The 14,092-nt window shown below is 39.6% G+C and overlaps 1 protein-coding gene across 2 annotated transcripts in view; it reads right to left on the bottom strand.

Annotated features, from left to right (window-relative positions):
• LOC138191853 (transmembrane protein 132C) overlaps positions 1-12,971 on the bottom strand; it is a 125,330-nt gene extending 112,359 nt beyond the window's left edge. For both annotated transcript variants that reach the window (XM_069138905.1, XM_069138906.1), the window contains exon 1: positions 12,018-12,971. In XM_069138905.1, coding sequence (XP_068995006.1) covers positions 12,018-12,063 — 46 coding nt within the window. In that variant the 5' untranslated portion in view covers positions 12,064-12,971. The remainder of the gene's footprint in view (positions 1-12,017) is intronic.
• Positions 12,972-14,092: the final 1,121 nt, after the last annotated feature.

Genomic DNA, 14,092 nt, shown 5'->3' with positions numbered 1-14,092 from the left:
ATCTGTAGTCTATTTATGTTTACACAAATCTCCCTTCATCATCTCTCTCTTAGTAAGATTTTGCTCTGCAGTGGACATTACTGTACTGTGTATAAAGCAAGGTCTGTGCTTATATAATATATAAATTGCACGTGTTTAATACTGTGGACCTTCAAAAAATATGATGTTCCCTTTCCCTCTGAAGAAGAAATGTCCATTCAACCCACACTGCCTCATTCCCTTCTGAAAAGAGCTTTTATTGCAGCTCCAGATGGACCGGCTTTAAATCTGCAGTTTAACCTAAAACCTGTCAGAGTGGCAACTAACTCCATGAACAAATTGCTCTATTTTTGGGCAACGGAAATAAAGCTATTAAAGCAAGGGGAGAGAAATGTTTCTATTTCAGACTGGATCAGAAGCAAAAGCAGCGTGCTTCCACACCACTGTGCAAATCTGTTTGTTTTAAAGAAATCTTTCCAACAAGTAATGCAGGGTTCATTTTCCTTTTAAAGCCTTCCTGTCCAGCTGCCAAGCTGAACTATTTTCCAGTGATCGACAGCAACTCACTCTGCACTCTAGTTAGTGTGCAGGATTCCTCGAAGACTCTGCGATTTCTCCTGAGCCAACTGTTCAGACGTGGGTTTTCGAATGTTTTGGAAAAATAGGTAACGAAACGGAAGCTAATTATAATTTTAGTTCTACAAACATATCTTGCATGTAGAGCTGCTCTGCAGGCAGGATTAAAAAAAAACAAAAAAAACACCAAGAATTAATCCTCAATAGACCAAATTAAAGCAGCACGTTTTTTTTCTGGCTAACTAATGTTAGACTGAACCCCTGTGAAAAGCAGAGAAAGGAGGGGGCAACCAATATGAAGCTTTACACTCTGGCTATGAAAAAAGAAAGTGAAAGTAAGGTAGTCTTGGCATATTTAATTAACCCTGTGAGCCATTATACACCTTACCTGTCAGGTTCATCCTAGCTATTCTTTTAATATAATGGATACCAGGATTAGGCACGAGAAAGAGAAGTTAGTCATTTGCAATATATTTTATACCTCTATTCTCGATGGAGACTCTTCTATGCCAATCAACTTGGTCATTTAGCTCACATTTATTCTGATCATTTTGTCTTTTGGCTCTGGTTAGCTGACTTTGCCCAGTGAGGCTTCATCATTTCTCTACTTCTAGAGCTGCTTTAGCTGTGAGAAGAGAGATTTCTCCTGCAATGCTCTACATCTTACAGACAAAGACAGCTGTATGTAAGATGACGGGCAAAACACAACTATCCCTGAAAACTAGCCTGATAAATGATTCTTTATTATTTTACCTCCATTTCATTTTGATAAAGTAAAACCAGAACGTCATCAATATGAAAAAGCTCGAATTTAAAACAATGAGAGAAATAATCTACAAAGACATTTCCAACCTCCTAAAATTTATTCCCAGCATGATGTATTAATGCAAACATTACTTAACTTGAAAACATTTGTTATCACAGATTTTTCCCTCAAAAGATTTGAATGTGTGTCTGCAGCAACAACAACCAAAGAAAACCTCCACCAGCTCTGCTAAGAATGTCTGGTTGGAGAAATATCAGGCAGAGGAAACCAAGAAAATACATATCATTTTCAAATAACGATAAGATAAAAATCTGACTATAATTGCTTGATTATAACACAGGAAATGCATAAAACAGCATTCCACATGCTCTGTCATTACTGGAAAACAGTAAATAATCGAGTGGTTGATTATGTTATCATCTATTCCTTATCAACTTTATAGGTTACTTCTCCTGAGTCATTCATCCTCTATAGGACGGCTGAGTTTAGCGTGCTTCCAGGACTAAAATAGGCTGCATCTAACTGCATAATTGCATCTGTTTTCCTTCATAGATTATGGGTGCACCCAAAAAACATGCTAGAAAACAACGTGGCTACTGAGCACAAGTGAAGACAGCGATATCCTGGGAGAAGTAACATTGAGAGACAATTTCCTTCATACATACACGAGCCATCTGAGGCTGTAAGCAGAATTGTAATTTGTGTCCCATTCTCTAGACCAAAGAATTTAGCATCAGTGCATTGAACTGACAGCTCAGTCACTCTCTGGAGGCTACATGTGGCAGCAGCGCTACATGCTGTAAAGCATGTGGAGGGAAAAATAAAACAAACCTTATTTTAATGACAACGCCATTAAAATAACGCCTTACTTGTTTCCTCTGGTGGTCTAAACGGCAAATAATTAGCTTGACATCATACAGATTTGTCTGGATTATAACTAACATCTGTTATTGGTCTATTTGGCTCTCACACCCACAAATTATAACCCAGTTTGAGTGAGCCCTACATTTGCTGGTTGTTAGGTTCAAATTAAATTATTGAGAGCAGTCTAAAAGAACCTAATAAAATACACAGCAGCCTCAGAGCAGCTTAGGATAGCGTTCTTTTTGATGTGAGTGCTGTTCATTCACTAAGAGAGGATAAAAGGAGACATGTAGGTGAATCTCTAACCAGAATGCATGTAACCGTGCACACTCAGTTCGGTCATACCACTGCCATTAATTTGATTAAACCCTACTTCAGCACTGCTCCTGATACTCTCTGCATCACCGCTGCCCAATTGTTACAGCATAGCTCTATTTCTTACAACATGACGAGATAGACCCAAAATAAATCACAAGTTCACTTCCCAGTTCCCTCTCTGAAATTGTGTGTGACTCCAGATCCCTTATCAAATAATTGATGATATTCTGCTATATCCTACGCTTTCAGGTTCTATGTACCATGTATGCTTTTGTGTGAGAGGAGCTCTACTTGTGTTTTTTAGTTTTCAGTGTTTTTCTCAGGGGTGACTTTATGTTTACTGTGTCATATTGCAGCAACAGAGTGATTCCTCACTTCTCATCCGTCTTCATTCACAGGAGGTTGCCTTCTGCGAGATCAACCCACCTTTCTCAGATGTATTTCTCATTTGAACAAAAGCTGCCTTGTCGACATGCAGGTCACACGTTGAATATTTCTCTGGCCTGGCTTCCGTCTCTAAAAAGACCAGATAAGTACAAGACCTGACATGCTCAGTTGTTTCATACGTCTGCTTATCCTAATCATGCTGTACTTTCTCTCACGGCTTTTCCCTGTCGTTTGGCATGTATATTATTGGAGCAGTCATGCTTACTTCAAGAACGCAGGGTAGCACTGCTTGTGGGGAAAAAAAATTCCCATATTCTGTCACAGCGATATGCTTGTGTTAGTTCCAGACATTCTGTAAAAAATAAAACTCGACAAGAGAAATCCTGATTTTGGGAAGCGGAAGCTGCCAAAGAAGCTTTGTGGTTTCTTCACTCTTGCGGGCTAAATTAGGTATCCTACACATGGCATGTGCAATTAAGGATGGAGCGCAGATTACATCACTCTGAATTTCAGCAGTTGTCACAGTCCAAGAACATCTAATTACAGGGCCTTCACACAACAATCTTCAAGGTTCTGCGAGAATGCACAAAAACAGCATGAAACAAGACAGCAATAGGAATAAAACTGCAGCCCAGCAGGGCAAATAAACCAATTGCCAACTGCTTGTTTGCGCTTATATCATGCTCATACAAGGGAATAGTTAGCATGTCCTCTGAGAAAATCCTATCAAGGCCTCCATCATTGTCAGTGGATCCAAGCCAGGAGTGGAGGAGGTTGAAGTGAGAGGGCTGCTGTTTTCTACCGTTTTAAACACAACACATTGAAAAGACCACTGTAAATCGAAAACAAGTGATGGGGGAGAGATAGTAGTGTTACAAATTCAAACCCATACTACTCAAATTCAAATCCATTTACTTCCTACTGCTGTAGAAAAAATGCTGCCAGGCTTTTGACGGATGCAAAGACTCCCACCATTTAAGCCTCGATCCACTGCCTGCCAAAATAATTTAGAGTCAAATCTAAAGTTTTACTCCCCTTCAACACAATCAATAATCTGCCTCCAGTTTAGTTTTATACTATTTACCCATTACTCGCACCAACATATACCCTCAGGCCTGTCAGTAAGTAAACTGCAAGTTATTACTGTTTCATCACTTCATGACATTTTGTGACCTCTTGTTGAAAAATAATTAAAAGTTTACATTGTGAGTTTAGTGTATTAGCGTATTAACATTTGCTAGTTAGCATTTAACACAAACTACAGCTGAGACTGTGCTGAGTTTGCATGTACTTGGTTATAAACTATTGAATACATTTTGTGGTTGACCAGATGATGGCACTAAATGAAAAATAAGGGAACTTTATGGCAATTCATCCTCAGGAGAACATGAATTTGTTTTATTTGTTGCCAATAGATTTCCCATAAGTCATTATTTAATTCATCCTCTGAGAAACATGAATGTTTGTTAAAAAAAAAATGTATGGCAATTAATCCAGTGGACGATTAGATATTTCACTGAACAAGGGAACATTTTGAGCTGCTATTGGCGCTAGATGAAAAGCGAGAGGATTTTGAAAGACATGAAGATTCAGCCTTTGAGAACCATGAACTTTCTGTAAAAGGTTAGATATGTTGTACACGGTATGATATTTCAGCTAAGCAACATTGCCATGCATTAAGCCATACAGCGTTAATAAAGTGATGATTTAACTAATCAAAATTCTGATCAGGTGGAAATGACAGCATTCAGTGACTCATTAACATTCTTTTACAGTTCTATTCCCAATTTGAATTAAACTGTAATATTTTGTTAGTCTAATCCTTCGTTATCGTCGGGGTCATTCTGTCTCAGCTTGGTGTGGCTCTTTCCAATTTTGTATGAAATTGAGGGCCTCGGGGTTAAGAGGAGAATCTGCAGACGCAGATAGTGATTCAGAATGAGCTGTTGCAGGACGTGCTAACAGCCAGCGTCGGCCTTGCTGGGCACGGTGACACCACAGAGCACCACAGGACCAATGATTCACTATTGCCGCACTGTCTATGTTGTGACTGGACATCTCTAATCCTCCCTCGACATCAGCTCCATGTCATGAAAGGAAGAAAAAAAAAGCAGCATGAGCGCTTTAGGCTGCCAAAAGCCAAAGAGGCCGGCACAGCAAGGGCAAAATGACAACAAGTCCTTGCCACATCTGTAGCTGCACATCAGAACAAATAAATATCAGGAAAAGCTTCTTTTTTTTTTTTTTTTAAATCCATAAAGTTTATGCACGGAAAAATGAATTTTGTGCTCTTTGTCTACGAATACAGTCACGCTGACTCGCTGAGTTTACTCGAGGGATTTCATTAAGTTAAAGCCTGACTAACTTGTACACTGATTGTGCTTTGAGGTGGCCATTACTTTCTCACTGATTAGGAACCACTTGATGTGTCAGAACTGATTGGAGACGCACACATACACTGGGATTCCAATTTCACCGAGTGCCATCCAGCCGGTGGTCAAAGCCTACTTCAGGTTGTTTACGTTTAACTGAGTTTTGGTCGATGAACAAATGTTGATGCTGTAGACACATTTTACATCCCCGACCGAGTACCGTGCATTTCAGATGGAATTTAACTCTCTTTCCCCGTAAATTACAGTACGTACATTGCAATTTGTCTTTAAGGTTTTTTTTCACTCTCCAAACTACTCCAAAATACCTTTGGCTCCATTCTTACTTTTTAGTGACTTGTTGATAGATATTATCAAATACATTAAATAGTAATACAGCAGCTGTAAGTTGGTAGTGAAACCATGAGACAGGGGCATATTCATTGTCAACGTGGTTCATTTATTGAACAGAAACAAACCTCAGTAAAAGTTAGTCACTACATCTGAAATGTTAATCTGTGATGTCACACTGGAGAGAAAGCCCTGAGTAGCTTCACAGACAATAAATATGCTGATCTCTTACAGCAGATTTTTTTTTTTATATATATATCAACAGAGGCTTATGCTAGGCTAACACTTTTTGTTCTGAGTTATAAAATGTGCTGTGTCAGAAGCACCTTTCCATCCAACGTAATTCATTCGTCGAGCAGCTGTACATTGGTTTTCTGTCACAGAGGCGAGGGCACAACAAACTCCTCAGTCTTGTTCTAGCCACATCAGACAATAGTGATTATTCACCAACAGAACAGAGTGCTCAAGGGATAAAACTAATATATTTTAAAATTAAAATTCAATGGTAGTTTTAAATCTGCTGTTCAGCATTCTACTGCATGAGTGCACCACTCTGAATCTCAAAGAGGCGCACGACTCCCATTTTTACATCATCTCAACAATCAATCAGCCACACCACAAAGAAGTCAATGGGCCCTGACAATATGTACCTGTCAGATCATTGCCTCTAATGCATTAAGCTCTGATGCCTCTGATAGGCAGTGACAGCTCTGCACACTACTGAGTGCTACTTTGCCTAAGATGTATAGTGACAGCCTTTTGTCCAGCCGCCTGCCTGTAATTATTCAAATCAAAGATGCATAACCAACTGGGTTATGGATGCATCTCTGCTGACGGGAAACAAGAAAGAAACAGAACATAGTATAAGTGATTGGAAAATGAAAATATGATACAAAATAATATTTATTTTGAATTAGTAATGTTTTGTTGAAGTTTTTCCAATGATGCATTCATGTTACTTTTGTCCTCACATCTGTGCTTGGAAGGAAATAAAGTTATCCAATGTATTCATACTGTTTAAGCCTTAATGCAGGATATATTACATAAATATCTAATATTGTGGAATGCTGTCTTAGCAGTTTTTGTTTCCAGAGAAAGCTCCCAGGCTAATGACATTTTATTAATGTAATGAATAAAACCGTAATCCACTTCTTGGTCTGGTGTTTTTGAATATTGTTTTTGCTTTCAGTGTAAAATACCTTTTTCCTCCTTTCATGCAGAATAAAACTGTTCAGCTCTCATAAAAATTGTCACAACTTTTACAATAAGGAAACAGGCCGCAGTATAAAAATGGTGTTCTTTAAGGGATGTTATCAGCGAGGAATAAAATATCATTACACAACACTGTTAAGATGTCTGAGCAGTGGGCATGTATTCATGAGTCAGAAAACTGCTGCCGTTTTGAAAATCACGTATTTTCTTCACAATTACAAGCAAATAAAAAAAACTAACTTTACTGCTGTGTAATAGTTAAGAGCAACTAACGTAGGGCTCTAAAAGTTTTCTACAGACATTCATCATGTTCATGAATCTTAATGACTTATGTGATCACATTGAGTTAAATGTCTATCAGATTAGATCACAATGGCATTTTGTAAAGGCATTCATGGTCCCCAGAGGATGAGTCCTGATGAATTTTATGATCCTCAGAATCTCTATACAGTAAGCCCCCACCAGTAGGTCGAAGGTTTCACTTGTTCAGTCAAATATCTAAACATCCAACTGATACATTTGCACAGACATTTACACAGGAAATAATGGCACCAAGAGGATGAATCAAAATGACTTTAGTGATTCTTCAACTTTTCTCTAGTCCAACAAAAAGGAGACATCTGTGGTTTTGAGTTTAATGTTTCAACAGCTATTGGTTGGATACAAAATTAAATTGAATACCAAGAAGCACCCTCTGGGGCTGAAAAATGAAGCCAATGTGAAGTGCCAATACCTGCAGTTCCACAAATGGCCACTTGAGGCTGGCCCCAAAAGCAAGTTAATCCCCATAAACCCCTCCATTTTTAAATGACCAACTCTACAGCAAAAGTAAACCCGTTTACAAACCGGTACATCATGACATCTGTAAACGAGGAGGACCTGTTTATTTCTCCCATTTAAAATGTATTATATGTTTGAATTCAAGCATAATCAGGACCAGGGTTTCTTTGAGTAACCAGTGGGTGCCCTTTTAGTTGACTAGCTGCCTGCACCAAGGGGACAGAGGCTCCCCATGGTGCTTGTTTCAGCATTCAGCTCTCCTCAGCTCCACCAACACACCACCTCACTGCACATTTTTGGATTAGCTGGAACACTGAGTCAGGTGAGATGGAGCTTCAAATCTGCTCCTATGGGTGGCCTCACGAAGGCTACATCCAGTTTTGATATACAGTCTATGTTGGATGCGTTCGTTGTGCCATGACAGTGAGCCAGAACTGTAGTTTCTTTTGACCTTCCCTCTGGTGCCATCATCAGGCCAAAATTTTGATTGATCTAATTCCTGCTTTTATGATCACCTGCATGTAAACTCATGAGATTCTCATTAGTAGCAACTCATCTTTCTAATTAGTCAATGTTAACATACTAACATGCTGAACCTGGATGATAAATACAGTAAAGCTGCCTGTTTGTCATCACTATGTTAGAATTGTTACTGTGAGCATGTTAGCACGCTAATGTTAGTTATTAGTACAACCTCAAAGAGCCCCAAACTAAATTCAAATTTCAATGCAGCCCGAGTTCCACAGACTGACTTGGGAACAGTCTGCAGCCTGACACAAGCAGTTTCTGGTCTCTGGTATTGCCCCTGTGTTGCGCCACACCTCGTACCGAGCAGACAGTCTGGATGTGAGCTCGGTCAACAGATTTATGAGGAGGAGGAGGTCCTCTGCTCAGACACAACTATCCACTGATGAGAGAGCACAAACACTGCATCAGCATGTTTGTCAATTATTACAATGATGCCCCTCCTGCAGGCGGACAGATGCACACGCGCGCGCACACACACACACACACACACACACACACTCTCACACACACACACACACACACACACACTCTCTCTCTTTAAGCTTTTGCACAGATTTCCTCCATTCACCTCCCCTAATTATGAAATGAGATTAAATTGAATGTGAGCTCACCGCAATTACAAAGAGCCAATTAACACAGGGCAGATGTGCTTTGTGGAAATATTATGGGACATTATACAAATTTACAGGGCAAAAACCCTCTTTTGACTTGGTGATTGGAAAGCTACAATGTATGCCTCCCACACACTAAGTATAATGAGCATGAAAGAGCAGTACAAGGGATTTAGATGAGTCCACCTACTCGGTGTGTTTCATAAAATGCTCATTAAACAAACAAAAGGTGCACAGTTTGACATGTAAACACAGAATAAAACATTTGTGATGGTTGTAAATTAAACAGCAGAGAAGTTCAAACCACGGCTTACGCCGAGCTGCCACTGTGGTTCCCTTTCCTTTCTCCTTCCATGAAGGTAAACTACGGAAGCCACCCAGGCCACGCCAAATTGGATTTGAGAGAAGGGAAAAATATGCCTCTTTTTATCAGTGTCCTCCGTCGCAAATCTCAGAAGTGCAGCACAGTGAGCTCAAAGTGCAGCTGTAACATAGCCCTGATAAAAATACCACACAGCCAGGAATTTCTACTGTTCTTTTCATGTTCTCTGATCCGTAAATATACTCTATAACTAAATTAACGCCAACAAACCAGCAACACCACATTATAGGTCTTTACCCAATATAAACTCACTTGATGTACAGACTCATTTAAATCTTAACGACCATATGCTCCTGATACAAGTATAATTGATGAGCTATCAAAGGTCTGAAATAGAATTTGGGATTAGAAGTTCGCAATGAGACTTCCTGAATTTGATTTAAAATCGTCCAGCATAATGAAATACAGTTGTGTCGAGTTAAAACGAAAAAGGACTTTTGATTAAATCAGGCCTCTTGCTTGACTGATCACTGTCTTTAATTCCACAGCAACAGCCCAGCAGATAGTTAAAATTAAATTACGCAATGTTCAGCCACATAAATGAGAAACAGACACATGATATCAGTCTGTCAATCAAATAACACGTTTTGCAGAGTTGAGATTTTTCTTTCCCAAAAGGGAGTTTTAAAAATGCACACTGTCTGTGCTTTCTGTGCACACAGTATAACACCCCTATCATTTCTTCGTCCTTGCTTGCTTAAGGACATGAATTGCAAGGCTTAAAGGACTGCCAGGGGCAAAAGAAGTGGAGCTGAGAGTATGCCACAGTACTGGGGTGAGAGACCACAGCAGTGGGTCTTTGTGAAGACAATTACAGATAAAAACTCTCCATTATGAAAGAGCCTAAAATCTCTGCAGGGTGTTCTCCCCCTAAAAAATTCTACAGGACAAGTCACATCCCCTTGGCGGGGATATAGGCGCATACGGATAGACACATGGCGGAGACAAGAGACAGCATGGGCTGTGTGCTTAGTACTTAAAGATGTAGAATAAAGGCTATCTGTACTTGATCCCCTTTTGGATCTTGTTAAGCTCAAAGATAAGACAAATGGAGGGAAGATTGGATCTTCCTCTCGGGAATCCCACCCGGGTGTCTCACTGGAACACACCTTGCGGCTTCAATTAATAAAAGAAAAGACAGACTGCTTAAAACATAAAGGAATACTGCCCATTCTTTGAAAACAGAAAAAGACCTTTAGTCTTTTTATTACATTACATTATTACATTTCATTTAGCTGACGCTTTTATCCAAAGCGACTTACAATAAGTGTATTTCAACCATGAGGGTACAAAACCCAGAACAACAAGAATCAAGAAAATAAGTCTTTGTCTTCACTTTATCACAAAGACATTTTATTCAACTGATTTTGAAGCAATGTTTCAGGCCTAGTATCTCTCTACCCTGAAAATATTTATGCTCCTAAAAACAAAAGTATAGAATCAGTCACACCACAATACCAAATTTCCCTCTCTAATTATGGTCTCATTATGCTGTGCAGACATTTTTCAACCATTGATCTGATCCTCTCATTTCCTGGAGTGTATTATCAATTTCCATCACCACTCACAGTGAGAAGCTGTGTCCTGCAGGTTTATGACACACAACGCTCAATTAGGATCATACAGTGTCTGGTTACTGAGAGGGCCTCGGCATATGGCAAACACCATTACCGCACACTCCTAGTCAGGAAGTCGGCGCTGGTGCTGCCAAATGAGAGTCTTCCTTTTTGAGCTCCAAGAAAGAAACACTATCAAGGTGTACACGCACAACGGATGTGAGAGATGCAGTTTGAGAATGCTTAGTGTTGGAGACGGTTTCTGACAAAGTGTGACCTTAAATTCTGATACATGATTGGCTGTAGGCTTTTACCTTAATATGAGACTCTTTGCATTGTATTGCCACTGTCTAAAAAAAATAAAAATATTTTCAGTCTTTATATTACAGATTATTTGCAAATGCTTCCAATATTTTTAACCAGAGACATGAAGACATCTGTTGATCAGATAGAAAGCTGCTAAAGCCCGACATATCTGGAAAATCTATTCACAATAGTGAACTGGATCAAATTTCCAAATAGCATTTCAGGTTAAACCCTTTCCCCACAAGACAGACGGGATTCATTAGCCAGACCACCAACTGACCTCAGATCTGTATATCCTGGCTGCAAGGCAAGCAAATGCTGTTCTCCTCCTTGCAGAACTAATTGACTGATGTTGTGTCATGGACAAAGAGTTTTAGCAAGAACTCATGTGGAGGGAAGTCCCTGCCAAAAATAGGTGTTTGTTTATCATTCACCATGATTGTCACTGTTGCTGTCATCTTGTGATTTGAGCTATGATTATTTCTTCCCTCTGCAACTGTCATAACTTTTCCTGTAAAATAATTATGGGCTTTGAGGTGAATTTTGGTGTAATAAGTTGACAAGCCTAGAGGTGATAAATCCCCAGTGCTTCTGTCGCACAAGAGAATCCTTGTCATACTGAAATATTCATGAGATAATGTTATTTAAGGCCAGAGCTGCTCTGGGTTCCTTGTACGGGTGCAAAGCCACTGCAATGGGGTCTGACTCATACATAATATATGACTGAACACATTTAAACTCTAATTCTTGTCAGGGAATGTAAGTAAATTAGATGTCATGCAGTATACAGAACTCTCTGAAACATAAATATTCAGACAGCAGACGTAACACCTTCACCTAGTAGTGGCTCACAAGATGTTACCTGCCCTGCATCCCCGTACATCTCACATAGGATATATACTTGACAAAAAGCCACAATTGGAGACCTGCTGCATGTGCTGGTTACTTCACCTGTATATTATTTGTGAGTAAAGCACAGCTCCTAATTTGAAACGGTGGACAAGAAGACAAACGTGTTGAAATTGTGCTTACCTCCCAAAAGTAACACCAACGACTGAAGCACAAGGATATGCAACATGTTTCTTCGAGACGTCAGAAAAACTAGAATTTCTCCAAAATGTGTATTCTCAGGTCGAAGAAGAAAATCCTACACGCAGCATCGGTAGTAAAAACACATCTTTTCTAGTAAAAATGTCATGTCTCGTTCAGTCATTTGTAAACACTGAACAATCATAGTTCGAGTGAACAATTCTAAAAGCCTTTTCAGTACTATCTTATATACTTATTCTCTCCGGAAAATTCAAGAAATGAGGAGAAAGAACTTGCGCGCAGCTTTGCATCACTCTTTCCAGCATTTTTTTGGAGGCATAAACGCTCAGAGGACTCACAAAATGCTTAAATTCACAATGAAACATCTGTTTGGAGATATTTGCATAGTGATTGCCAATGTTTCAAATCAATTTATCCCGGAAAAAGAAATCAAATTGAAAACGTATTCAATCCTCTCTCCGTGGTTGGTCAGTTTGTCTGCTCTGTATCTTCCGCATCATCAGGCTCCTGAAGTTGTCTGCTGTGTCGTGAGTAAAGTCCGGCACTTTGGCACTTCCCGCCCGGCATTATGTGTGATGAATTGTATAAAAGTGGAAAAGTTCAAGTCGCAAGACAGGTCAGCATACATCCACAGCTTGTCGTTTTGTGAAGTCCGGAGCGCAACTCCAGCGGCACGCAGCAGCCACAGCAGAGCGCGCAAAGTCTCCGTTCGGGGAGCCAAGTAGGCAGCTGTCACTTCTAATTAGACTTTGGCACCAGGTGGTTCATATATTATGTGAAAGTCCGGTTTCAAGTCTTCATCTTTCCATGTTCATGTAGACAGACTGCAGGCTACACTTTCAGTGGAGCTTACGCACTGTCGGCCCGTCCAATGCGCGTTGAGAGAAGCAGAGGAAGAAAGGAGTGACAATAGCTGCCACAGGCAGAGACAGGGAGGCGTATGGCGCTTCAGGAACATCACACCCCACTGATGATGTTGACCATAAACTGATTTCTATCTTACAATTTTACCAAATCAAGTTCAAAATAAAACCAAGGTCATCTTATTTAAAGAACTGTTCATCCTCAAACAAGATGAAGGATTTTCAGAGCATGGTTTTTTTTAAGCAAAATTCCCACTTCCCATTTCTAAATGTAGCTTCCCACTGACATCGTTACCCTCTGCGTAGAATAATAATTGACTTTAAAAGTTATTATCGGACATGTCCGGCTGATTGCGCCACTTGGCAGGCACTAGCGACCCCGTGTGGCACAGGAACTGAACTGAATGATTTTGTGCGACTTGGGTATATGAAGGTAGTGGACTGAAGGTAATAGACATTTAACACTACGACAACAACAATAAATACAAATAAACAAATAAAAAAAATTGAAATAGTGAAGCAAATGAAAGTGACAACAAATCAGCAAATCTGTTAGAGCATTGAAATGAAGTCTTGACTCTGCTGACAGACATGCATTCAATCACTGCAGTATGTAGTTGGTGCTCAATGAGATTCTTGCACCTTTGTTGCATTTTCAGACTTTTTCTACTGTGACATCTTCATTTATTTATTCATTCCATTTTTATTCTTATTCAGTCCATGAGGGACATCCTATGGTTTATTTTGAATGTGTGTAAAGCAGCCTTCTAATTTATTAAAGCATACTAGCCTACTCTAATCCATCAAAAAGGATTAGAGAGACTTTACATAAGGTAATGTTGTCCAGCAAATAAACAGGGATGACTATAAACTCCTACGCACATATCATACATGACTCGTATAAAGTCGTTGGTCCTATTTGTCATTGCCTTATTTGAATGTTATAGTTAGGACAATTGTGGCTGCTGATGAAGTCATCAAAACTGAAACAGAAAAAAAGTAAATAACTAATGGTTTATTTGTTATCTGGTAATTGATTAAACCGTGAGTCTCACAGCAGAGGGTTTTTTTCCTGAGCGGTCCAGATGGTGTCGACAAGGAAAGATAAAGAGAGCTCCATGCACACTGAACAGGAATACCAGACGAGTCGCCCACGTGTTTTATTGCTGTACCTGTACATGTTAATTGTTTGGA

Source organism: Embiotoca jacksoni, unplaced genomic scaffold, assembly GCF_022577435.1.
Source record: "Embiotoca jacksoni isolate LCO1_2020_lvr unplaced genomic scaffold, fEmbJac1.0.p SCAF_8, whole genome shotgun sequence".
Taxonomy (NCBI): domain Eukaryota; kingdom Metazoa; phylum Chordata; class Actinopteri; family Embiotocidae; genus Embiotoca; species Embiotoca jacksoni.
Note: the sequence above shows the minus strand (reverse complement) of the source record. Positions and strands in the feature narration are given on the sequence as shown.